The following is a 26,772-nucleotide window of genomic DNA, read 5'->3' on the forward strand; positions in this document are numbered from 1 at the left end:
CCTGGTGAATGACCTGCAGAGAGCTGGGACCAAAGTAACAAAGGTCACCATCAGTAACACACTACAACGGCAGGGAATCAAATCCCGCAGTGCCAGACGTGTTCCGCTGCTGAAGCCAGTGCATGTCCAGGCCCGTCTGAAGTTTGCCAGAGAGCACATGGATGATACAGCAGAGGATTGGGAGAATGTCATGTGGTCAGATGAAACCAAAGTAGAACTTTTTGGTATAAACTCAACTTGTCGTGTTTGGAGGAAGAAGAATACTGAGTTGCATCCCAAGAACACCATACCTACTGTGAAGCATGGGGGTGGAAACATCATGCTATGGGGCTGTTTTTCTGCCAAGGGGACAGGACGACTGATCCGTGTTAAGGACAGAATGAATGGGGCCATGTATCGTGAGATTTTGAGCCAAAACCTCCTTCCATCAGTGAGAACTTTGAAGATGAAACGAGGCTGGGTCTTCCAACATGACAATGATCCAAAACACACAGCCCGGGCAACAAAGGAGTGGCTCCGTAAGAAGCATTTGAAAGTCCTGGAGTGGCCTAGCCAGTCTCCAGACCTCAACCCCATAGAAAATCTGTGGCGGGAGTTGAAAGTCCGTGTTGCTCGGCGACAGCCCCAAAACATCACTGCTCTCGAGAAGATCTGCATGGAGGAATGGGCCAAAATACCAGCTACTGTGTGTGCAAACCTGGTAAAGACCTATAGTAAACGTTTGACCTCTGTTATTGCCAACAAAGGTTATGTTACAAAGTATTGAGTTGTATTTTTGTTATTGACCAAATACTTATTTTCCACCCTGATTTACGAATAAATTCTTTACAAATCCTACCATGTGGATTCATGGATTTTTTTTTTCCACATTCTGTCTCTCACAGTTGAAGTGTACCTCTGGTGCAAATTACTGACCTCTGTCATCATTTTAGGTGGGGGAACTTGCACAATCGGTGGCTGACTAAATACTTTTTTGCCCCACTGTATATGGTTGTACGGTTTTATCTGAAAGTTATTAATCAAAGAAAAGTAACATACTGGTTACTTTTTTGCCTTCTGCCAATACAGAGATTTGAACAAGATCAACATCTTCACATTGGCTAGTCTAACACCTGGCTCTATTTATCTTATACAGTGGATAATGTGTTTATTGAATACTGAATGTCCAGTGACCTAGCTCTAGCCTTTAATCACGTAAAATAGTTTTGGACTTTATGTTGCATGAAGTCCAAAAAGCTCAGCAAACAGCACATTATCCAATTATCGGATGAAATAGCTCAGATTAATTATAATTGGCTCACAAAGCCAGGCTGAGAACCATATAAGTTTTCCTTTGGGCTTTCACTTTTAAAATTTTCAATAACTTCCTCAGACTGGACCCCACAATGTCAAAACGCCTGTTCAGCCCTGCAGCACTTTGAGCCCCCTTGACGGTAATTCTTTGGAGAGTTTTCCCTTTCTTTTTTTTTTTTTCTTTTTTTTTTAACTTTTCAGTGTTTACTTAAGATGTATGTTTGCAAAGGAAAATTGGGTCTATACACTGAACCTTAACCTTAAAACTTTCATAACAAGTTTATTGTTTAGTCCAGTGCCAGTTGCAGTCTCAAAGTTATTACAAATTCCTCTGTAGAAATAATAGTACAGATAGAAGTAGCTTAGACAATCTTTGAGCTAATGGTTCTGAACACTCCATTTATCACTGGAAAGTTGACACTAGAGAAGCGGATAGAGAAGTTTATGATCTACCCGCAAGTGCGAGGGTTAGCAGCTCTCTGCCAGTAAATCATTTTATTTTAACATTTATTTTCTGAGTGCTTTTCCAGTGTTTTGCTGACTTAGTGTGGTCAGTTTGGTGCTGTGTTATCAGAAGTGCTCTAAACGTTTTTTACTACTAATAATAAATTCTTATATCGTGCAACAGTGACCATCAAATTCCAAACAGGGATAAAGCTGACAGTGGCTGAACAAAGTATGTCTATATACATGTCTTTAAAAACTCTAATATTTGTGTGTACTGCTTACTTCACTGCCTCCAGGTGGCCAGAACAATCACTTAAAGTCATCGTTTTGGTTTTCCTCATTTTCTTGTCGTATGCATACTTTTACAGCAGTGGAAGCTCATATTAAACAGACAGGTCTCGGCTCTGTATGATGTCAAAGAGAAGGGATATCCTTAATGTGGTCATATTAGCAACATGGCAATGGTTGCGAGCCCCAAAGCCCCACTTACCTGCTGTCCATACATACTGTTTGTGAGGGGCAGCCAATCAGAAGAAAGCTAGCTGGAAAGTAAATCGTGTGTGGAAAGCTGTGTTGAGCTTGGCATGACATAGAGAGCATGTCTCAATATTGTCTCCTTGACTTCAATTTAATTAATTTTGTGATGAGACTCAAACATCTGCGACCCCCTAATGTGAAAACACAGGTAGATAAAACTCAATGAAGGAAATGTAAAATGAATCTGTTCAAATCTGCAGCTCTCTCTTTCTCCCCACTTACTTTCAGTATTTCACGGCATGGATTTTCCTCAAAATACGTGCACCAAAAGTCAATTAACAAACACGAAGGGCAAGTTCAAAGCAGTTTTAATCGCATTTCCATATATTTCCATACAGACATTACCAAGTCTAAATATTTTCATTGTTAAATTGGCATTTTCGTTCTTATCGTCTCCACGCAGCGTCATCGTGAATTAAACAGCAAACACAGACCATGCACTGCAAGCCTATTTTCTTCCTGACAAACCCATGCAAATTTAAAATCTGTAGTTAATTACATGTTACCAGTGAGAGAGGAATCAATTTTCCAGGACTTTCTGGACCTTATTGTGACATAAGTTGCTGGAAGGTTTCTCAGGGAATTATGCACCAGTCGTGCTGGAATAGCTCCACATAAATCAGACATTAACAGTTCTTCCTGAGGTGAAGGCTTCGACCTCTGTTTTTTCTGGTCCTGATCAGACAGGATGGATTTCAACACAAAGGCTTGCTGTGCCTCATGTTATTGGCACAGGTTCTGCCCACATTAGCTCCCTCCAGGAGTAAATCAGACAGTCGGTCCAGACCAAGGCAGGTGGTGAGGGGGCTGATGAGGCCGTAGAGACCCCCTAAAGCGATGCTGATGGGCCAGCCAATGAACAGCAGAACAATGAGCCATATGATGCACCAGAAACATGACCCGCAAGTAGCCATCTTAGTCTGGAAAAAAAGAGAAGAAGCTTAGAATGATGATTTCCCCCAAGGTGGGCACACTTTCCAAAGGCAAATGCTTTTACTTTAGTTAAACAGCTCTAACACACTGTGCGGTAAAGAGCACTTTAGATGGCATACAATAGTGGGTCAGTCACCTCAGTGGCTACTGTGTTTCCTGTGAGCGGCAGTGATGATAGGAGATTATTAGATTGAAATGTGTCATGTCAATGATCTGTATGTACAGGATTAGGCACCAGTCTTGACAAAGCACGCTAAGCTGGTAGTAATCACCAGATCTGCATACCCACTGGAGGTCAAAACTTACACAATGCTGAAGACCTGTGCAGGCACATTAGTCAGCCACTATGAGCAGATCAGCAGAGATCATAACTCATAACAAGTATACTGTACTGTGCAAAGTGTGCATACATCTGACTTGATGATTTATATTAGTATAGCAGCAAAAACGTGTAAAAACCTAATTATGAGAAAAGTTTTTTATTTTACAAAATGCAATCTTATGCCTGAGCAATCAGGCTGTAAATGTTTTTGTCCAATAAAACTGTACAAGATCTGCCCCAAGGACAGGCCTTGAAGTTGAGATTGTAAAACTGATGGTTTTACGAGCGCGAAAGTGTTGTGTGTTGTCAGATTCCTTGATCTTAGTTTAGGTTTAAGACACAATGGTCAGATCCTCTTCCCCTCCAGGCTTTGCTGTCTTAACTCTATGTAATGTGTAATTTCCTGTTGTGACACTGCTGTCACGTAGTGTTGGGCAGTAGATTAAAGATTCAACACGAGTTTGTCCCATGGTGGATCCCGTGCTTCGGTAAACGCTCTCACTTAAAACAAACAAAAAAAAAAAAGACGAGGTAGAGGAACCACTAAAGTACAATGATTACAGCAACATGATGTGAAAATAATTAAAATTCCTCTTCTTCAGCTTTTTTTTTTTTTTGCTTTTGCATTGTTACATTTGATCACAAGCACCTTTAAATAACCAAATACCAAACACAAATAAACCACCCTAAATCTGATCCTATTAAAAGATGTCAATTTTATCAGAACCTCTAAATTCACCTTACAAGTCAGCAAAACGCTAATGATTATTCAACACAGTGCGACTGCATGCTGTTAGTCTCACTCATGAATCAGCCCTTAGCAAAGGTTAGAATTGAGAGCTCTGCAAAGTAGCTATTAACCCAATGAATACCTGCCGTGTGAGTACAAAAGACATGTTCACCTTCAGCAGGAAAGAAGAACGGTTCTGGAGGACGTGTGCACCTGGTTTCCTTCTTGCTTGTAGAAAATCTCCCTGATCCTCCTGGAGATTCACAGAGATGATGATGGTGTGTGTGTGTGTGTGTGTGTGTGTGTGTGTGTGTGTGTGTGTGTGTGTGTGTGTGTGTGTGTGTGTGTGTGTGTGTGTGTGTGTGTGTGTGTGTGTGAGCAGTAGCCACGTCCCACCAGTTAGCTCTAATTTACTACAACAAGGTACCACAGGCAACTAGATTCTCATGAGGCAAGCTGAAAGCAGAAGTTTAATAGAGGCAGGATATTACACAATGCAGACATTCATGTGACTCAAGAGAAAAGTATGCCTGGTGTCATGGGTTTCTAGGAGCTGGTAATGCAACAGAATATTTGATACATCTGCACCTAGGCTAGTTGTTCACTCTTAGTGTAAAACCTATAAAATATTTAATCCTTATGTGACACAGTACACAGATATTGTTGTTGGCTCCATGTCAAAACTTTCAGCAATTTATATGTGCCCAAAGTCCTGAGCCAACAGAGGTAACCTCTTATCTAACCACTCATTCTAATCCTTTCCTTAGCCAACAGAAACACGTGTCTTGTGACTCCAGAATACCTACTTTATACCTTAACCCAGAGTGCCCTGCACTCAGGAGACAGGAAATAAGAAAGACGTTTCATGGCTCCACACTTGACTGAGTTCCACTGATGTTACTCCACATCCAGCAACACATGGTTCTCCATCAGGTCTTTTAACTAACCCAGGCACAAGCAGCTGTGCAGCTGACCTGTTCCATCAACCTGCCTGAGGTATGATGTAACAATAAAAATAAAATGCTCTGGTGCATGACAGTGAATTAATTTCCGGTCTGTGTTTTTGCCTGCAGGGTTGTGGACTGTGCTAACCTCTTCATTTTAATTAATTTATTGATGTTTAAATCACCAAGTTCCGGCTGTTTTAAGTCAACATATATAGTTTGCCTGCTTGATTGTTTTCTTCAATCTGGTCATCATATGTTAACCCTAACATTTATTCAGCTGTGAAAACACTTTGCTGTTAGTGCACAAATCATGAATGGCAGATAACTTGAAATAGTGACTGACCTACAAATGGAGCTTTTTTGAAGCTTCTGTTGCTGATACAGGCTCAGCCAATGAAATCTGAGCTGTACTTTATGCAGAATGAAGTAGATGAATATATAAAAGTATCATGACAGAGATTCTATCAGTCAAAGAAACCATCTTTTAAAAGAAGAGAAATAATGGGGAAAACCTAAGGTATGTCAAATTACACCAGAAATGGACTGAAACTCAGTGACGACAGGTCTTTTGGAGCAATGACTCCAAACATGTGAAATGTTTGGTTTAAATCCTTTTAAGTACGTAGAGGAGATCAGGGAAGGGAACAACAGTGAGTGTTTGCAGACATTTGCAGAAGGTTGATCTGATATCGTGGTGTTGGTGTTGTTCCAGGATCAACGTTGCAAGTGACCAATCAGAATGTTGTGACGTCATACTTTTGCGACTTCGGGAAAAACCGGCGTAAAACAAAAAACTGTACTTAAGCTGCGTGAAACCGCCTCTGTCCACCGATCAACGGACCCTGACCCTAATCGTAACCCTTTCATAAACAGTAAGCAGAATTGATATTGTCCTTGCAACATTGGAATTTCATAAATGCACGAATGGCTTGGCGCGCAAAGGAATAACGTCACAACAATGTGATTGGTCACTTGCAATGTTGAACCTGGAACAACATTTTCATGATGGTCTGGGAACAACACCAACACGAGGATATCAGATCATCCTTTGTAGAACACAGTGGAGACTTCTCAAGGTTTGGAGTTGCATTTCAGCCAGTGGTGTTGAACATTTTGTCAAAATTGATGAAATTCTGAACAAAGGAAAGTACCATCAGATTCTAATCCACAATGAAATGCCATCTGGAAAGTATGTGATTGGAAATATCATATTTTTTCAGCATGATAATGATCCCAAATACACTGCCAGTGCACTAAGATAGTGTTTCTCTGTGTGTTTTTCTATCAGTCTTGGACTGACCCCTCCCCGAGAGCCAGGACTTTAAACATTATTAAATCAGTGTGGGATCATCTTGACAGATATGGAACAAAAGGCAGCCAACATCCAAAGAGCTTTGAATGTCCTTCAAGAAGCCTGGAGACTACTTAAAAAAATTGCAAGTGAGTTCAAGCTGTTTAAAGAATAGAGGTGGTCATACCAAATATTGACTTTCAATCTTATTAGAATTGTACAAACTCTTTTTTTGCCTTATATACTGTATTTATATAAATGTTTGCGGGGAAATGAGGAGGGGATTAATACTTTAGCACAGAGCTGTATGTGTTGGTTGTGTGTGGGACACCCATAGAATGGTATTAGTATAATGATGATGCCACAGTCTGAATAGATTTTTTTTAATAAAGTACTGATAGTAACAAAAATCAAATGTTTTAGAAAAAAATAACAAAACATCACAATGATCTTCTCTCAGTAGAAAACAGATTTAAAATAGGTGACTAAGCACTACATTTCTCTTCAGGGGATCCACTTGTTCCCTCTATGGTAGTCCCATGTCAGGATGTTCTACTGTTCTTGCTCATCTGCGCTCTCTCCATCGCTGTCGCTGTCTCTACCAGGATGCTCTGGCATCTTAGCATGGCCGTCAGTATCCTTGTTTCCTTCCTTCTCGCCGGCGTCCTCCGAGTTTGGCTCTGTGCTCGCCGTTCCTTCTGGGTTTTCCTGCTCCATGGGGGTTTCCTCCTGTGGCTCCTTAGATGTAGCAGTGGTCGACAAAGCGCCAGCATCTTTTTGGGTCTGTTTTGGAGGCAGAGCCAGTTCTTGCTGTTGCTGCTGAGAAGCCAAAAGAAAAGGGAAATGTTCAAAACACAAAGGAAAATATTTCCACTTTTTTTGGCATTATATTGTCAAATATACTCAGCTAACTGATTATAAAGAGCACACGGCCAAAACTGATGTAATCTTATACAAAAACCCTGCAAGGAGTCCATCCTTTGCAATTTTCTTTAAGTCCTTTTTGCAGAGCCTGTCAGTCTACCACAATGCCACTGAACACCACTATGAACAGCAGCCTCTAAAACGTCTATTACATTACACACGTCTACGCATATGAAGGAAAAAATAAACATCACTATCTTCATGGATTTACTGCAGCACTCAAAATGCATTAGTTGGATTTAGGTGTTCGTAACAGCGTGGCAAATAAGTGTTTGACATATAGGTGTATCTACAGGAACATATTCTTTGTTGAGGGTATTTTAATAGAGATAGCTTTATAATAAAATGTCTCTTCCTTTTAAGTACACATGTTTTTAGTATCTACTATTATTTCTCTATAAATGATGATAAATGTATGTTGAAAAACTACATTGTTCTGTGTAGCCCGTTCCTTCTCTACATTTCTTACATCTGACCTATTTACTGTACTCCATTAAAAGTTAAAGATTAAAAATACAAAAATGGCAGCTGGGGACAGGCGCTGACAGCTGCCAGGAAAGTTGATGACATCTGTAAGCGTGTCAACGCAGGATGGTTGCCAGTTTTTAAACTGCCTCAGGTGTATCACAGAAGAAACTTTTATGATATCGCAGTATCATAAACATAGTAGGTGTGCTGCTGGTTGATTTATATGGCTCCTTTCACACAGTCCACTTTGTGGTCTTTACCTGTCTGTACTGCTGGGAGGTCTGGATCATGTGCATGTACATATTATACACCAGGTTGGCCATTTCCGGCATGTTCTTCACAATTTGGTCAGGCTGTCCAGAAGTATCTCGCTGAAAGGTAGAAACAAAAGAAGTTTGATTTCAGCCCAGGATGCGATCAGAGAGGAATTATAATGAAGAACTTTTATCGGTCTTGCTAGGGATCACTCTTTCAGGCACACGGACTTGGTTAAGTATTGATCCGAGGTAAAATGTGCAGGGAAATTACAATTCAGCAGCCCACTGCTACCCGCTGGTTATTTCAAACAAATTTCCCTCTCCAGTGATCACTGCTCATGTATTACCAAAGAAGTCGGGGATGCAGAGTTTTTAATTTGATAATATTAGTATGCAGACAGAGTCTTGCAGGCTAAACTGAAGACTGAGGCAAGCAGAATATTCAATCTGCTTGGCGGATGCCTCTTAAATACAGGGGAGATGCCCACAGAGGCCCTGGGGGCATCATGTCAAAGTATACTACTCCACAGTTTAACTTTGTGTGCTTTCACTGCAGTAAAACCTTCATTAAAAACACTGGGGGAGAGAATATGATAACTGCATATGATTATAGATCGAATATGTATGTTTCCATATGAAGCTTTAGGCAGCTTTGTTTTTTTATAGCAGCTTCTGAGTTAGCCCCGTTAAATAGCCCGTGACACTTCCAGTTGAGTGTTGCTTGACAAAGTCTGACTTTTAATCTACATGTGCGTGTAAGCAGCGGGGGTTTACTGACTCTAGATAGATGGGCTAAGCAGGGGCCACATGTGTGTGCCCGAAAGAACTGTCCCCCATGGGGATGAACACTCTAGTGTCAGAGAGGCTATTGGGTATTTTAGACATCACTGTTGCCAAACACGCCTGTCAGTGAGACACTGTGACCAGACAATGGTCGTTTCATGCTGGTCAGTCGGTGGTTTTGTCTTCTGACCTTTGAGGTTAATTATAGCCATAACTGTGTTTCTCATCTTTGCAGCTGGTCTGCAGAATGCTCTTACCAGACTGGGTAAAGCTGCAGTAAGAAGTGGGACCAGTGAGGACCAATATTCTGAGTGGAATGAAGATTTCACTCTGAATATAAAAAGGGGGGAATTAGACCGAGCCAGTGGGCTGTAGCGGCAATGACGTGGTGGGATGGTGAAGACGGCACGAATTTTATGGAAATAGGCACTGGCCTGAACCGTGGGAAAGAAGCTCAGTTCTTATCAGCATATCTCCCACTTGAATATCTCATAATGGGGCAGATCTAATATGGTAGGTTTTATGAGATCAGCATGAGCATGGGTATGACTGCTTACAGGCTGTTCCTGGTTGTAGTACTCGTGTGGTCTAATGTGTAGTTGCAGTGGTCTGGCAGTGAGCTGGTTGAAGGCAGGAGTCAATTCGAAGCAGTTCTGAAACAGTGACACTCGGGCAAAGATGTACAGGCCCAGTCTGGCTCTTGACATGGCTACCACCAGACGCCTCACATCCCTGTGGAGAGACAGAAAAAAGGATTGACTTGAGGTGGTGGTAAAATGTGTGAAACTGTAAAGAGGAGAAGAGATCCTGCGTAGGGGCAAAAAACAAAAACTGAAGTGAAGAGATCACAGTGAAAGAACCGAGTAATGGTTGAAGGGGAAGAGAAGAAAAGGCACCGTAGTGTACGAGGAAAGAGGTTTAGTGAAGGATAAGCGGCACTACTTAAGTGGGAAAAATACTGAGGATAAGAGAGAAATACAGAAATGGAAGACAAAGGGCATGGATAAGCACTGCAGGCAAGGAGTCAGAGAGGTAGGAGAGCACGGGAAAGGGTAGGTGGAATAGGTTACTTTTTTATGCCATCAAGTAGTATTAAGAGATTAAGGACAAAGGCAGTCGTTTCTCTGAGCTTTCTCTGGCTTGCTGTACTAGCCAAAATACTTGTCTCTTTGCTCCCCTGCAAAAACACTGCTCGTAGTACACATCCCACTATACTGTACATTAGCATTCTATACAAAACACACATACATGAGGAGAGGGAGAAGATTTGGACAACTGTAAACACCACAGAATGAGTCATTTACAAGGGGTTTCCCTTTGAACCTATTGAATCCTTATATTGTCTCAGTTATCTGCACAGTTAAATTTGCTTATAAAAAAAAAAACATGTAACTATTTAACTGACCTGTAAGTCTGTGGTGTGAGATTAAACATTGGTGAAAGCATTTGAGGAAGAAGCTGTTTTTACTCAAACAGCTCTGGCAAAAGTCTTTATTTTGATGCTGATGAATAAGACACACAGCCATGTTTTTCTATATAGCCTACTCTTAAGTATAGCCAAAAATATGAAATGTGGAGTCCACCTGAGCACTTCATGAGATTAAGAGGATTAATCTTTGCAATATGCATGATGAGTTCTGTGAATATGACAAAAAGGCTTATGGGAGCTATTGTGCAGGGTACGAGTGAGTAAACGTGAGCAGCCTATAGATTAATGTGAAAATTACTGCACATTTCAGGCAAAAATGGGGGCACAGTACAAAATGAAACATTTCCACAGAGACAAACTACCGCTGCCTAGACCAATGAGCACAGACATGTGGAGCAGATGAACCAATCATGAAGCACGATAGCCTGTGGACATGGCACTACGGAGAGACGCCCACCTGGACTGTGCTGTGACATGACAGGGCAAAGTGGACGGTGTGTGTTCCCACATGTGTGTTCGTGCATGTCAGAGCATCTCTGAATTTGTGCTGCCCTGTCAAAGTGTGTGCTCCTGCATGTGAGCGTGCCCGTGTGTATCACGGGAATGCTTCCCCTGTCAAAGCGAGGGTCAGCTCATCATATGGTCAGCTGCATCCCCTGTGGTTGTCACGGCTGCGGATTGCCATGAGGAGAGGGGCAGGGGAGAGAGGGGGAGGAGGATTGTGAGGTAAAAGCCAGTGGTACACCGCAGTGATCCCATTATAAGAAAAACACAATGAACAGCACTAGGAGCTCCTATGAAGCACTGCTCTCTCAACCACTTAGCTGACCATTCACAAGCTGTCAGGGAAGCCAACATATGAATGACCATTATGAAAAACTATAGCAACAGACATAACTAGACATTTTCTGTTATATTTTACATTAATGGTTTATTCTGACTGACTCATGGTGGTTGATTTCTTATTCACATCCCTCACAGTTAACAATACATATTAACAATTAAAAAAGCAAATCTGAAATTTGATGCAGCCCGACAGAATAATCACAAAAAGGTTGATTCAAACATTCTTATATGAAATAACCACAAACATTATCAGTGACTGACAGCTTGGTTTTCAGGGCCTTGAAGCTCAGTGTTACCAAAAGTCTTATTCAAGGAGAATAGAAGCTCTAGAACTATTGTACGCTCCCTGCACTGAAAAACTGCTACACTGAGAATGTGTAAAAGGTGGGATGTAATATCGAGTCAAAGACAAGATCAAATGAATGATACAGAGAGGAGAGCAGGCACTGCCAGCAAGATAAAGCACCCTTCTCTGTAGTCAGCTGCAGTTTCTCATTTTCAGCTACATCAATTAATCGCTCCATCTGTGAGATGAAGAAAGAACAAAATAGAGTTTTTAAGTGTTTTCTGTGCTAGCTAAATGGCCACGGTGATGGGTGGGGTGCACAGAGCTACAAAGGGAATGGCTTATAATTTGCACTCGGGTTCCAATTTGCAGACTGTCCAATTCTCTGATAAAGCTGTGAGCAGTGCAACTGCAACAGCAGCTACTGTTCATCACAGCCAGCGGCCGGCATGTCAAGTAGAAGTGCTGTGGATCATATGCCTGGTATAAAACCCTTGGTTGTTGGAATCTCACAGCAGCAGAGAAGTGAAAGATCATTTGACTACAAATTAATTCAGTGACATGGGGCAAAGAGGCCATAGCCAAATGAACAGAAAGCAGAGAGAAAACAAAACAAAGCTGCCAATGAAAGAAGATGCCATGAAGAGGCGTGTCGCAGAGCAGTGATTATCCATCATACTGACTGCTTTACAGTTTGCCTTCAGAACTGAGCTCTTTGTTAGTTATTGTCAACCTAATCATCAGAGCACAATTATTTCTCTTAATTGGAACAAAAACTACAGTCAGCTCCATAGATGTGTCCTTAAGCACCTTTATCCTCCCTGCATCATAATTAAGCTCATACTTACCTCAAAACTGCAACACTGTTATTTCCCTCAGCAAACTTTATTCAGTAGTTACACATGACAAAAAGAGAAAGCCTCCTGAGAGCAGCTGTCTCACGAGAATTAAGTGCCAGCTTTTCTGCAGTGTTATTTCCCTGGAGGATGTTTATCTTAGGTGTATTTCATATTACACAAGTATTTTAAAGCAGAATAGCTGCTGAGAGCTGAAGGCTATTTTGGATCAGATACTTTTTTTCCTGCTTGGCATGCAAAGAAGTAATTACCTCAGGTGTCCCACAGCTTTGGTGCGGACCAGGGAGAGGATGATGTAGTTGTTCTGCTGACCCTGGAACCTGTCCACTGTCGTAATCTGTACAGACACAAACATATTTATTATTCAACAACACGACACACAAATGCACATAAATATCAAAGATATGCTAACTAAGCTCCGGCAGCGGATACGCTTTGCAAAGTAAATGAGTGTTTGCATTTTAGGTAGGTGGAGGGATTTAGCTGAAATGTTTAAAAACATGAGCGAGACTGCTTTCCGTCTTAAATTCTTTTTCTTTGCCTTTTCTTTCTTTTTTGAGGGTGAACGTTAAGAGATGGCAAGGTACTTTCTTGTTGCTGCCGTTATCGCTGTGGGCCACACGGGCAGCCAGCAGGGTTAATACGGCTTAAAGGGCATTTGCCACCAGCAGCCTCTTACCTGGTCTCCTGGGAATCAGGGCCACTTGGGAGGGGGAGGGGGGACTACTTCACTGCATCAGAGATTATTTCAAGGAGACAGAAAATGTAGAAGTGGCTTTCTCTGTGGAATTTTTTTTTTCTAAGCAAAAGGGAACCCGTGTCAGCCAATTTGCTTTTATACCCCAGTAATCCTGTCTTGCTGAGAAGTGTACTTATTCAACTACATAAAGAACTGTGCTGTGTTTTGACTTTGTCAGTCATGTTACTTTATGTAATAAAGCTATCATAAAGCATGTGCACTTCAAACTCGATACAAGGACTGGTCTTGATGAGATGCAAGAATGTGAAAACTTTCATACTGTACTACCTACACTGAGTGTGCACAGCCTTGACAGTGTTGGAGAGTGTATACATGGAATATGCTCCAACTTCATAAGCTCTTTCATGATCATATAGCCTTCACTCGGTGTCTATTTTTAGTGGTGTTTCCGAGTTGGACTAGAAATATCTTAGGGATGTAAATCTGAGTCCAAAATCACATTACACAGTGTCTACACTGTGTAAACAGCATGTGTGTAACTATAGACTGAAAAGTTGATGTCAATGCAAATAGTGTGATAGCTGGGTGCTCCTGTTGTTTTTGGTTAGAAGTTACATGGAGATGTTACTGGTTAATGCTTGGTTAAAGTATGCTGCTCTGGAAAAAAGCTGCAATGTTTAAAGATTATTCCGGAAAAATATTAAGTAGAATTATAATAACAGAGCTAAATTATTTTAATCAACTACTAATAATTGAGTGATTATGCCTTGGGTAGAAATAATTCCTTCCATCCCCATTGTGTATATATCCATCCATCCATCCATCCATCCATCTATATAAATAATTGTTAAATCAATAACCGATTTAAATCTGATAGCACAGTATTAGAATGATCAAGGAAAAACACATCAGAGCTGGAGTGTCCCCTATCTTGCAAATGGTAACAGAACCAAATAAAAATTGAGTTTAAAAGCCAAGTTACTAAGTCCTTTTTTTAAAGTACTGCACAAAAATGCTTCTGTATAGTTACATACGACACATGCTAAAAAAAACTCATAGCCAGGCAGAAAGAAGTTGGCCTGTCGTTTATAGTTTCGCTTTTTAAAATGGATCAATAGGACATCAGCTTCCATTGAGGAGCCATACAGGCCCAGAACTACAGCATTCAGTAACTAGCCATGCTAAATAAATCATCCTGTGGTTGTGGTTACCACCTATTATTAAATGCAACCCTCAGTGAACCTCTCCAAAACTCCTTTTGGATAAGAGGAAGGGAATGTGGGGAGACTGTGTGTGTGTGTGTTAATGTGTAAAATCGAAAGCGATGGGACTAATGAGGTATTTATTTACGTCTCCCTGTTGCTATGTAGAACAGGTGCAAGGCCAGAGGCAACAATATGTTGCTTTTACAATAGCAGGAGATATCGTTGGCCGTATGCTCAAATTACACATCCATGGTATGCATGCACGTACTGACACATGAGAAACGGTGAATCTTGGTTTGCAGCAAATGTGGTTCTTTAGAGAGGGAGTTATTCTTAGCCTACAGAAAGTGATAACAAAGCCCGGGTCGAAATTCTCCCCGAGGTATAGCATTCTGCATGGTGTTTAGTTATTTATGAGAAATCTTCCAGGGAGAGAATTACAGAGGTCGTGTCATTGTAGCACATGCATGTCCGAGGACATAAGGAAATACACACAGCGAATACACTGTGAGATACACAAACAGCTATTGCACTGCCAAATGTTTTCTTCCAACATGCCTTCTTCTTATGGAGACAATAGCACACTATTAGATGATGATCAACCACTGATCTCTCCCATCTTATTTTCTGTTACTCTGTCTTACTTATGGTAATTACTGCTGGGAATGTGCACAAGTCAGACCTCTGGATTATTCAATTTTTCACAAGAGGAATGGCAGGGACGCCAGAGTTAACAGCTTTGTATTGCTTGTGTGTTCGAGTCTACATGTGTCTCAGGATTTCAGACCTGTCTAAGAAAAAACCCCAACAACAAATATGACGCTAGGAAATGTTAAGACACCTTTTCTACACATTTCATGTTGTCAAAGAGGCTAGTACTGTTGCTCTCAGTATATGAAAGCTGTGTGTTTTTGGTCAAGGCGAAGAGTTAGACAACTGCAGAGGGTCATTCAGAATAAGGACTGAAACCTTAAATAGGTACTTTGTCACTCTGCATTCATCTCTTCTTGATCCAGTTGATGTATCTTCTTACTAACGAAATAGTCAAACTCTAACAGTCAGACTTCCAGCACTTCTTCATCAAAGAAAAGAGAACCAAATGGATATTTTCTGTAAAACTCAGGAAAATAAATAAAAAGTGTTTGCGCACATGCTGTATTTACGCACACTGTTGTTTGGGATTTGGTAAAAACCTTGAGCAAGCATGTTTGACGCTGGCACTGTGACTTCCCATATGGAAAAGATATATATAAATCTTATAAAGTTTGTATCTGTCTTGTGTGAAACTTGTATGAAAAGCATATAAGTGTGAAAACAGATATAAGATCCCTTGAAAAATTATATAATGAAACTTGTATATTTCTGATACTTACTTAAACAATGTATGAAAGTAATGCGAAAGTGGCCACTTTCATGAGTAAATCATGTAAGCCTTATATGATTTACTCATGAAAGTGGCCACTTTCATGAGTAATCACATATACAGTGGGGCAAAAAAGTATTTAGTCAGCCACCGATTGTGCAAGTTCCCCCACTTAAAATGATGACAGAGGTCAGTAATTTGCACCAGAGGTACACTTCAACTGTGAGAGACAGAATGTGGAAAAAAAAAATTCGTGAATTCACATGGTAGGATTTGTAAAGAATTTATTCGTAAATTAGGGTGGAAAATAAGTATTTGGTCACCTCAAACAAGGAAAATCTCTGGCCCTCACAGACCTGTAACGTCTTCTGTAAGAAGCTTTTCTGTCCCCCACTCGTTACCTGTATGAATGGCACCTGTTTGAACTCATCATCTGTATAAAAGACACCTGTCCACAGCCTCAAACAGTCAGACTCCAAACTCCGCCATGGCCAAGACCAAAGAGCTTTCGAAGGACACCAGGAAAAGTATTGTAGACCTGCACCAGACTGGGAAGAGTGAATCTACAATAGGCAAGCAGCTTGGTGTAAAAAAATCAACTGTGGGAGCAATCATCAGAAAATGGAAGACATACAAGACCACTGATAATCTCCCTCGATCTAGGGCTCCACACAAGATCTCATCCCGTGGGGTCAAAATGATCATGAGAACGGTGAGCAAAGATCCCAGAACCACACGGGGGGACCTGGTGAATGACCTGCAGAGAGCTGGGACCAAAGTAACAAAGGTCACCATCAGTAACACACTACAACGGCAGGGAATCAAATCCCGCAGTGCCAGACGTGTTCCGCTGCTGAAGCCAGTGCATGTCCAGGCCCGTCTGAAGTTTGCCAGAGAGCACATGGATGATACAGCAGAGGATTGGGAGAATGTCATGTGGTCAGATGAAACCAAAGTAGAACTTTTTGGTATAAACTCAACTCGTCGTGTTTGGAGGAAGAAGAATACTGAGTTGCATCCCAAGAACACCATACCTACTGTGAAGCATGGGGGTGGAAACATCATGCTATGGGGCTGTTTTTCTGCCAAGGGGACAGGACGACTGATCCGTGTTAAGGACAGAATGAATGGGGCCATGTATCGTGAGATTTTGAGCCAAAACCTCCTTCCATCAGTGAGAACTTTGAAGATGAAACGAGGCTGGGTCTTCCAACATGACAATGATCCAAAACACACCGCCCGGGCAACAAAGGAGTGGCTCCGTAAGAAGCATTTGAAAGTCCTGGAGTGGCCTAGCCAGTCTCCAGACCTCAACCCCATAGAAAATCTGTGGCGGGAGTTGAAAGTCCGTGTTGCTCGGCGACAGCCCCAAAACATCACTGCTCTCGAGAAGATCTGCATGGAGGAATGGACCAAAATACCAGCTACTGTGTGTGCAAACCTGGTAAAGACCTATAGTAAACGTTTGACCTCTGTTATTGCCAACAAAGGTTATGTTACAAAGTACTGAGTTGTATTTTTGTTATTGACCAAATACTTATTTTCCACCCTGATTTACGAATAAATTCTTTACAAATCCTACCATGTGGATTCATGGATTTTTTTTCCACATTTTGTCTCTCACAGTTGAAGTGTACCTCTGGTGCAAATTACTGACCTCTGTCATCATTTTAAGTGGGGGAACTTGCACAATCGGTGGCTGACTAAATACTTTTTTGCCCCACTGTAAGTTTTTACTATTTCTTTTCCGTATGGGTTGTGCTAACTGGCCTTCCTCTGCTTTTCTTTCTAATTAAAGTTATAACAGTAAAGTAAGCTGGATGTTGACATTTGCGCCATTTTACCCTTTGTGACACACTGTCAGACACACTGTGGACACAGTGCTCAGCGCCATGACCTTTCAGCTGCTCAGCATTTTTTCCCACAAGAGCCCATCTTTCTATTTCATCCCTCTCTGTCTCTGGCCATCTTTCATCTCAGCAAATCTAACAACCTGTCACTCCTGTCACTTTATTACTAGGCATGCATACTGACTAAGGCCATGAGCACAATGAATGATGCTTTATGTCTTGACATTGCAGGACATTTCACATGGCTAAGCAAAATCTCTGGCTAGCTGTCAGTGCAGGGAATGTACTTCAAAACAAAACAACAAGGTAGGGTTGCACAGCAAAAAATACAGACACAACAGTATGGAATGAGTAAAGACTGAATCACAGTGGACGCTATAACAAACCACTATTCTAACCTCCAAATTGCTATCATACTTGGAAGAACCTGCTTCCTGTCTGCCTGCTTTTGGACAAAAACGGCCTATGTATATTTTTGATTCACTTTTTATGTACTCAGCAGGAACAGATGAGTAATGAGTAGACAGTAAACTTTACAAAATACTGTGTGATAAACAAAAAGATTCAAGTTACATACTATTTAAATTTTCTGGGCATTTGTGGGAAATAAAAATACATGTCTTCTAAAATAGAGATTGGATGGACCTGGATTATTGCTCTGAGAGCCACCTCACTTTAACACTCCTGCTGTTAAAGAAATACCAAAGAATATGCACAACTAAACTAAACCGATCGCAATATTACTGAAGGCGTGCTGCTGCTGACCCTATGCTACCTGACATAACAATGCTCTATATAACTGTTGATATGCCATTTTCACTCCACTCTTACTGGAATGCCGAAAGAGTCTGTGACATTGTTAAGTGTGTGAAAACCCTAAAAGAACAGAGACCAAAGAAAGGTGAGACAATGTGTGTAGCGGGAAAAAATGAAGCGCGAGGAAAGCATAACCTGAGGCTAGTGAGTAAAAGCATTTAGCAGTACAAACAGAAAGTGGATGGGAAACTGTGCCGGCGGGTTGCTGACTTAACACATTGTAAAGAAAGGAAAAGAGGAGAGACGAGAAGTTCGGGGGAATAATATAGGCTAGAAAAAAAACAACCTAACTGTATCCCTCAGGGATGAACAGACTCTCCCTGTATTCACAGTCAGTCAAACAAATGTTGCAAATACTTGCACACCTCTAATTTGCTTTACCTGTTACCACTCTGTCTTTTACCCACCGTGAAAAACTGAGATTCACTAAAATTCAAATAGTATTTTAAGTTATACACGGATAAACTCCAGTTCAAATATAAAACTCTTCTTAAAATGAACAGACAAACAATACAGTTTTCACATTAATGTTAATGAGTGACAAACACTTAAGGAAATCCCTCCAAGATGCTTGGAGAGCTGTGAATATCTTTCCCAGTGCAATGGAGGATAAGAGGTTGGTGCAATAACTGCAGCTGGCATCCGGAGGTGTGAAAAAACTATCCATGTCATGTGTGATACGTGTTTCCAACACGCTAGTCGTAGCCCTACACATATATAGGTTATATATAAGTTTGACTGAATACTCGCAAAACCCAGTACTTGCTACAAAACCTGTCCAATAATCCAGTGTGTTTATTTAATCACCTCTTGCTTGTGCTTTGATAACATGACACATAAAAGACTGCTGCTTCTTAATTGGTTTGTTTCAAATGGTGCTTACCTTGTGGGGCTGACCAAACACTGGATTTCCAGCACAGCGTTGGTTGATGACATCTCTGATCAGGTGTTTTTGTCCATTGTAGGTGGTGAGGATGCTGATGCGCTCAGCTGGGTAGCCCAACAGACGCATGTACATGTATAGAGCCACAGAATACTCTGCCTCTGCCAGGTTCTTAACAGAGAGAGAGAAAGCTTGGTCAGAATAACATTATATTACTGAAATAAACAACCATTGCTGCCCAACCTCTGGGGCTGAAAAATGAAACTTGTGCTAAAGTGGTACATATTGCAGTCCCTCAAACTGCCACTTATAGCTGGCTCCAGAAGAAACTCAGTCCCTAATGAATTCCATGTTAAAGGAGGTTTTGATAACCTCAGACCACCATATTTTATAATGACACCAGGGACTATTGAGTAAATTGCAGCCTCTTGGTCACACACACACAACACATGCCTGCACACCATTTGCTTGCATCAGCCGAAAAAGTGATGATACATAAATAAGCCTGTCCTGCACTGTTGTAAACTACTGTGCATCATGTGTTTTGCACATCATTATGAGACCAGTATATAAGCTGAGTATTAGTATAATGACAACAAATTTTACTTTGACAGGAAACAGCTGTCAGCACCAGAAACATGTTGTGTAACTAAGTTACAGTGAAATGGCCTACTGCTTGTTCATCATAGAAGGGAATGTTATTCATACATATTGAAGTATATATAACATAGTGAAGCAGGCAAGATACATTTAACAAGCTAGTGTTTGGCTGCAAATTTGCTATGTTGCACAAATGTGGTGAAGTTTAGCTAAAACAAAATTGGCAGCTTAAGTAATTTAGAATAATTAGCCAACTTGTTTGTTGATATTGGAGTCCAAGCTACCACTTGCTATTGAAGCTCTCTGTTTACGCTGTGAGCAGACGAGAGGCACTGAAGTGATCAGAAGCAAGTGTAAACATCAGATTTCTGGAATTTTCACGGAAAATCACAACCCCATCGTTTACACAGACATTAGTCCCCAGTCAATCTGAGGCAACTAAGAGAGTCAGGGACAGTCTCTTTATGTTGCAATCACTCAGAAACTGGCAATGAAAAGCATTTAACTGCTGAAAAAGGTTACCTAACGTACATTTAAAATGCTCACAAACATGTGTTTTTTCTCCTTTTTGTCACTATGCACAACACAGGAGCTCTCTGTGCTTCATAGATAGAAACACACATTCAAATAACCACACTGACAATGGCTACAATGTTACTACCTACACCTATCTGATATAATGATTATAATGATTTCTCTTTCATTTCCAATTACAAAGGACCTAGAACTACATCAAAGTTTTTCTCCCAATGTGAATACATGTAAAACGTTATTCACCAAATTAACAATCAACAAATTCCCAAGCCTGTGCACCCTGGTTCCAAGGCTACATTCTGTCCTTCAAATAAAACCCAAAAAAGAAAAGAAATAAAGGCAGCGCCATGTATTATTCATTCAGTTTCATTTAAATGTGGACTGCTGCCTCGCATCTTTGATAATAATGTATGCAGCTTCATCAACAGTTCCTGAGCTAGCTGCACTAGAGTCAGCACATCAAAAACAATGACATCCTTTATTCTTAGTCCCTTATTACCTGCCTACAAATGGCACAGATAATTAAAAATCGCAACTTACTTCTCCAGCAAAGTTACTTCTAACCCTCTGCATTTACAGATCATCTACAAAACCACAATCATGTAGCAAAAGGCAAAAATGCATATCTCATACACACATACACACACACACACACACACACACACACACACACACACACACACACACACACACACACACACACACACAATTAAATAGACATTCAAGTAAAAATCTGTGACGCTTCCAGATTTGTGTCTTTCATTTGCATGTCTAACATACATCAGATCTAAAGCCTAAACCCCAAAAGAAGCTGGCAACTATTACAAGGTCAGACCTAAGCCATTGAAATTTGAGCCAGTGGTTCGTGACTGCAAAAGGACTAGATAGGATAGAATGATCAAACATGCACCGAGGAGAGAGGGTTACATACAGATACACTTTAGAGTAGATACAAGAACATTATTGATATCGAGAGGCATAAATTCAGGCTACCTGTAAGTAAACTCCACCATGCAGGTTGCTCTTATGCAATTTAAAATGTAGCTTGTAGAGCAGAAATTTCTATAACTAACAAGCCTAGTGGCTGAGGGAGGCAATTTCCAAACAGAAGATGTGGATTTAGATAGGCATCTTACTCTTCATGAGCCATTTGACAACAGTGAGGTTGAGTCTCAGTTGGCTGAGACTCAACAGGGAAAGAGCTTTAGCAAATGAGGCAAAGCACGGGAAAAAGACCCTTTGTACTATATTTTGTGCACACAGTATTTGTGTATGGGTTCTGCACAGTTCACGCGCAACCACAAAGCAGTGGTTGTGGCAGTGTTTGTTCAGCTGCGACATGTATTCAGTGTACACTGGATACAATTGCTCCTCTAGTGTCAAATTTATCCCCTTTGGTTTCCAGGAAAGTGCATCTGTGTGTGTGCTTGTCAAGCATAACGAATGATATTGAGGAGATTCCCTTGAGGAGACTCAAAATGGCAACTGGCAAATAGAGTTGAGGTTCATGTGACCTGGTACCGCGAGAAGCACACATGGTGCTGAATTAAGAACAATAAGAAGCTTTAGGGACTTGAGTGTGCACAGCGTGAATGTAGTTGCAAGATTCATGAAGCAATATGATCCACTTAATGGGTATGCAGGTTCTAAATTGAAAGCTTCAATTTGATATTTCAATCATTACACACGATTCCTTATCTGAAATCCAGTGCTGTCGGCTCTGATTACTACAAACTCTTTTAAGTATATGTTTTATTTACAGTATCTTACATTTCTATAAGCGATACTATTTTTATTTCTCTTCTTGGAGAAATGTAATTTATTTTTTGTTTTTTTACTTCTTGGGCTGGTGCACTGCAAAAGTAAACACCCCTATCAACCCTGCCCTGTGCCCAGACACAGTCTTTGTGCCTCAGCAATGTCAGGATGAAACACAGTCTGTCTTCCGGTGTGAAGGACAAACCGCCTGGTCTGTGCTGGGCAGCCAATGTTAGCTGCACACTAAGCAGAGTGATGAATATATTATATGGACTGGTAGCTGAACCAGTGAAATTTAAAAATGAATGAACTGCTGTACAACAACCAATTTAGAGGAAATGGGGGCTAGAGAGAATATGCTTCTGTTTCCTGCTGGAAGTGTGAATGTGTTTATTTGTAAAGGAGTGTAGTTCCACAGCTTGTGTAACATGAACCATTTCAGCTATTCAAACAATTTCTGTACCTGTGCTACATATATACACAAAATAATAATGGTGTTCTGTTTGGAGTATTCAGTTATTTCAATTGAAGTAGCTCATACTTTGTTGTTTTTACATTTTTAAAATTAGTATTAAGATATTGGCAATATGTTGGACAAATGGCATACAAGGATGTGCAAGGATTACATCAAGTGTGTTCATTCGTGTGATCTACTAACCTGATAAAAGTAAGGGTTGGGCTCAGATTCTCCCACCCCATTGAAGTCTTCCACGTTAATTAGCTGGAAATCAAACGTCAGGCCAGGGTTGGGCACCTGAAACTCGGGAAGTTGCTGAACGTGAGGCAGGTTTCCCAGGTGTTTGTAGCGCCAGTTGTACAAATTGCACAGGCTGTGAGATAGCAACACAAACACGCATTAGGTCACATCTGTGTTACTGTAATACAGTTTCCCTGACAGGACCACTGGAAATTTTAATCAATCAGCACAATCAGGGTTCCCACAGCTTAAGGCAAGGCAGATATATTTATTGTGTTTAATGCAACTAAAACTGAAATGCAAGATCAATTTTACAGTAAATAAAGAAAAATATTGCAATTTCTCCATTCTAATTCAATTTCTGGGGGTTAGAAATAACCTCGCTCAGTTATTTAAACAATGCAGCACATCTTGGGCTGAGCTATGTCCTGTGAACTAACATCCCAAATATCTGGACTGGACTTTTTTTCTCACGTCAAAAGAGAACAAGCAGATTTTTTTTCCTTCTTGCTTCATACAAGACAACTGATGCACAAAACGCCAGATTTCAGGCATTTGATCTTTCTTCATTGGTGTTGTCATTTTTGTGCATGTTACCATGATAACAGGTGTTATTCTGATTATGTTGCTATGCTCTGCAGTCTGCAGTCAGAGAACAGATGGGCTCTTCTCAGTAAATCCAGTAAAGGTATCATTTCCCAACTCTGGCTGTTTAAACAGAGTCTGCCTGACCATCCTGCTTGCCCGGCATTACTACACAAATGTTTTCTCCATTACCAAGCAAAAACATTTCTTTTGACAAAGGCTCAATAACTAAATATACTAAAATGAACTGATTTATCTTTAACTGTTTGCTAATGATTTGGACATTTCGCCATCGCTGTGGCCAGTCTGAAAGGTTTTTTTTTAGCAACAACAGTAAGAGGTCTCATGGTCATTGCTTAGACTGCCTTACCTAGATTTAGCTGCTCAGGTTTAATGCAAACTTGAACATTCTGAAGCAATAAGTTAATAAGTTTGAGTTTTTTTGAATCAAGGTTAAGACCACTGACTTGCATCCATAAAATAAAGCACTGTAAAGCATAAAGGTATATAGAAAGAATAATTACTATTAAATTACTATTCAATTATGTTTAAAGAACTGTTTCCGAATTACATTTAAACATTACGTTTTTTTTAATCCTTGTGAGCCCCTGTGGGTAGTGAGATTGTATTTTGCTTGGTGACCCACCTTGCACGTGCACGGCCCTGTGCATCCAAGTCTATTGTGGGCACACCTAGGCGCACAAATCGGGTGAAGAGAGACTGCTCCATGTTGGAGTACTTCTGGAAAGCCATGTTCTTGATGACTGGGGGCAACTGGTGGTGGTCGCCAATCATGATCCAGCGCTTTAGCCTGCTGTAGCCATCCTCTGGGTTCTGCAGATAGAGGAACATAAGATGATCAAGCAGTAAAAACGAATAATAATAATAATAAAATAGAGATACTGTGACAATATACAGTGATCAGTGAAGGTGCAACAGTTAATTTAGGTTTACATTTTAATTTCCAAATCATCATCTGGCATGCTTACTCTAACAAACATATAATGTGTCATACTGTAAAATGCAGTGATGTTATTTGGAGCTGGACCTCACAAAGATCTAATATCCCACCCATTGTCTAAGATTGTTTTAAAGTGTGATCACTGGTTGTGTTTGAAAAGCTGGTAGTAAAAGGGAAGTGGAGGACAATGATCCTGGCCAAAGCCTCTGACTGGCACAGTGGTGAGGAGAGATAATGAGGAGTTCTGGCAAGGTTGCTGGATAGGCTGGTGTGCCTAATGATCTTTTCCGTAAACAGAAATTACAACACAGAATGTTAGTCATAGCTACCAGAGACCAACACCATTTTTATGGAGCCCATTAGGAAAACCTTAATGGGGAAAGTCAATTTGAAAAGGCTACTGATGCAAAGATTAAACTACACAAACCAGTCACAATGACAAATCCTGGCAGGTTTTGTGAGAATAATTTTTCAGTCAAGATTAACAGTCAAAACAAGTTAGCATTTCGGTTACCTGTAGTAATAGAGGGATGAAAGTCTCAATTTCCAGAATCTGTGCAGCTTCTTCCATCAGGATGTTGTCATACTAATAAAGAAAGGAACAGCTTGATGTAACTTCAATAAATAAACTAACTGCATCCAGACAAAATACAACCAGATTATTGGGAATGTATTTTTAAACTGACAAAAGTCTACCTTAAATCCCAGCTCCACTAGGTCGTGACGTTTGAGTGCAGCGTGTGTGCAGGTCATGGCAATGATTTTGGCTTCTTTCACTAGCAGATATTTGGAGCGATCTAGTCCACTTCTTAGCAGCTCGAAGGCCCTGAATTCCTTTTCGGATAGAAGAAAAGTGATACTCAGGAATGACGTCACAGAGCTATGTTATAAACCAGATTGATAGGGAACAAAAAAGTAAAATATTATCACAAAGAATTAAAATTGCTGACATTTATTCTGTATTGAGTCATTTTTAAAGGTTTTTTTCATACTAGTGTGGGGGATGACTTTAATGAACAATTAGTATGACAGATGATGGCTAATATAAAAATCTCTTGTAACATAATAGAATCTTAAATTTAAAAAAAGCACATTTCAATATTCAGAAATCCAGTCAGCACACATCACGATACACTGAGTGGCTTATCTTTCATCCAAATGTTTGAATATCTCCAACTGACTCTACTTTTCTTTGCTGAATTGCCTAATTCAAAGTGACACCCGGAAGATGAACCACAATTCTAAACTTCAACAAAGTCATGATGGACATCTAAATGACTGGAAACTTACAGTACTCCACTTTTTAATGAAATGTATAATTAACATAATCCCTCTGCTTTCTTCTCTCATTAGAAGTGAGTGTCCTCTTTTTCCATGATGCAGTGATAGAGACTAGCCAGCCGCAGGGCTCTCCTGTGAAGTATGTGGGGTGTATTTTGTTTTTCAGTAGCTGTGGCTTGAGGAGCACTTTAGCAGAGATTTTCTTACATGGGTTACACTATAAAGGAAAATTTGGGGGATTTTGTAACCCAAAAAACAAATCAGTTCATTTCAGGGTGGTGATATGATGACACTACAGAAAGCTGTGGGGGGATGCACAGAAGAGGAGTAATGGTAAACAGGCAAGCTATTTTCAGGTTGGTACACTAGCTCTGGAGGGTAGGGATGGAGGAGAGGAGACTCGGACAGCACCATGGTATAAATATTTAATGTGTTACTATTTTAGCATTAATATTAAACTAATCAAAACATGGAATATTGATGAAGTCTATTTTTAAACCCCATGGTACCAAATGAGTTGAGGAGTGATATTAAGATTGTTAGAATTCATAGAAGTTGAAAAAAACTAGGAAAAGGGAACCAAAAATAAGTTAAAAAGTGGAATGAAACGGTGGAATTGCAGAGGAGTAAACAGCAGATGTCTATACATGAACGCAGGAGGCACACTGTCTCCCTCTCTCTCTCTCTGTTTGCCTAGCAATACATTCTTAGGATATTCCTTTGACAGCTTATTCAAAACTGCTTTTACATTTGAAAAGGTAGACAGATAAGCATATTCAGCACAATGTTGCTTCTGCTACCCTGCACCACACAGAGCAATACTTCTTAATGGGTGTACAGATTACACTGCAGCATGGGTGAGGCTCAGGGAGGAGGGAGGAGGTGCTGTGATGCAGTGATACAGAGGCCAGCCAGATAAATCAAGGTCACAACACATGTTGGGATATTACCTCTAGCCAATAACTTTTTTATTGCTTTTCGGAGACCACCTTGGTGTTCCCATAAATCTGAAATGTTTTTGTTATCCCTACAGAAACACTTTGATGGGCTCAGAAGGAATAATAACAGACTTTCAGCTGTGTTTGAGAGCGTGAAGGGGTGTGAAAAAGAGTGACAGAGAAAAACACAGAGCCATGAGCATATCTATAGGCATAACATGCAAGGCGGAATTTTAAACTCAGAATAAACA

The 26,772-nt window shown here is 40.5% G+C and overlaps 1 protein-coding gene and 1 long non-coding RNA gene across 3 annotated transcripts in view; both read right to left on the reverse strand.

The window, feature by feature from the left end:
* Positions 1 to 2,568: 2,568 nt before the first annotated feature.
* LOC113011893 (uncharacterized) lies at positions 2,569 to 4,741 on the reverse strand. Its single transcript, XR_003270623.2, has 2 exons — positions 4,435 to 4,741; positions 2,569 to 3,197 (listed from the first exon to the last, which is right to left on the reverse strand). It is a non-coding gene; the product is annotated as an uncharacterized LOC113011893 (long non-coding RNA).
* A 2,126-nt stretch (positions 4,742 to 6,867) lies between these two features.
* The window catches only part of aqr (aquarius intron-binding spliceosomal factor), a 48,980-nt gene continuing 29,075 nt past the window's right edge, over positions 6,868 to 26,772 (reverse strand). The window contains exons 28-36 of one of the 2 annotated variants that reach the window (XM_080294177.1): positions 24,999 to 25,136; positions 24,817 to 24,888; positions 23,988 to 24,175; positions 22,718 to 22,889; positions 19,168 to 19,338; positions 12,602 to 12,687; positions 9,490 to 9,664; positions 8,153 to 8,263; positions 6,868 to 7,316 (exon numbers count right to left, since the gene is read on the reverse strand). In XM_080294177.1, the coding sequence (XP_080150303.1) occupies positions 7,053 to 7,316; positions 8,153 to 8,263; positions 9,490 to 9,664; positions 12,602 to 12,687; positions 19,168 to 19,338; positions 22,718 to 22,889; positions 23,988 to 24,175; positions 24,817 to 24,888; positions 24,999 to 25,136 (1,377 nt within the window). In that variant the 3' untranslated portion in view covers positions 6,868 to 7,052. Of the gene's footprint in view, positions 7,320 to 8,152; positions 8,264 to 9,489; positions 9,665 to 12,601; positions 12,688 to 19,167; positions 19,339 to 22,717; positions 22,890 to 23,987; positions 24,176 to 24,816; positions 24,889 to 24,998; positions 25,137 to 26,772 lie in introns of both variants that reach the window. The other variant, XM_026151598.2, reaches the window with a different exon arrangement.

This window comes from Astatotilapia calliptera, chromosome 19 (assembly GCF_964374335.1).
Source record: "Astatotilapia calliptera chromosome 19, fAstCal68.1, whole genome shotgun sequence".
In the NCBI taxonomy this organism is placed as follows: Eukaryota; Metazoa; Chordata; class Actinopteri; order Cichliformes; family Cichlidae; genus Astatotilapia; species Astatotilapia calliptera.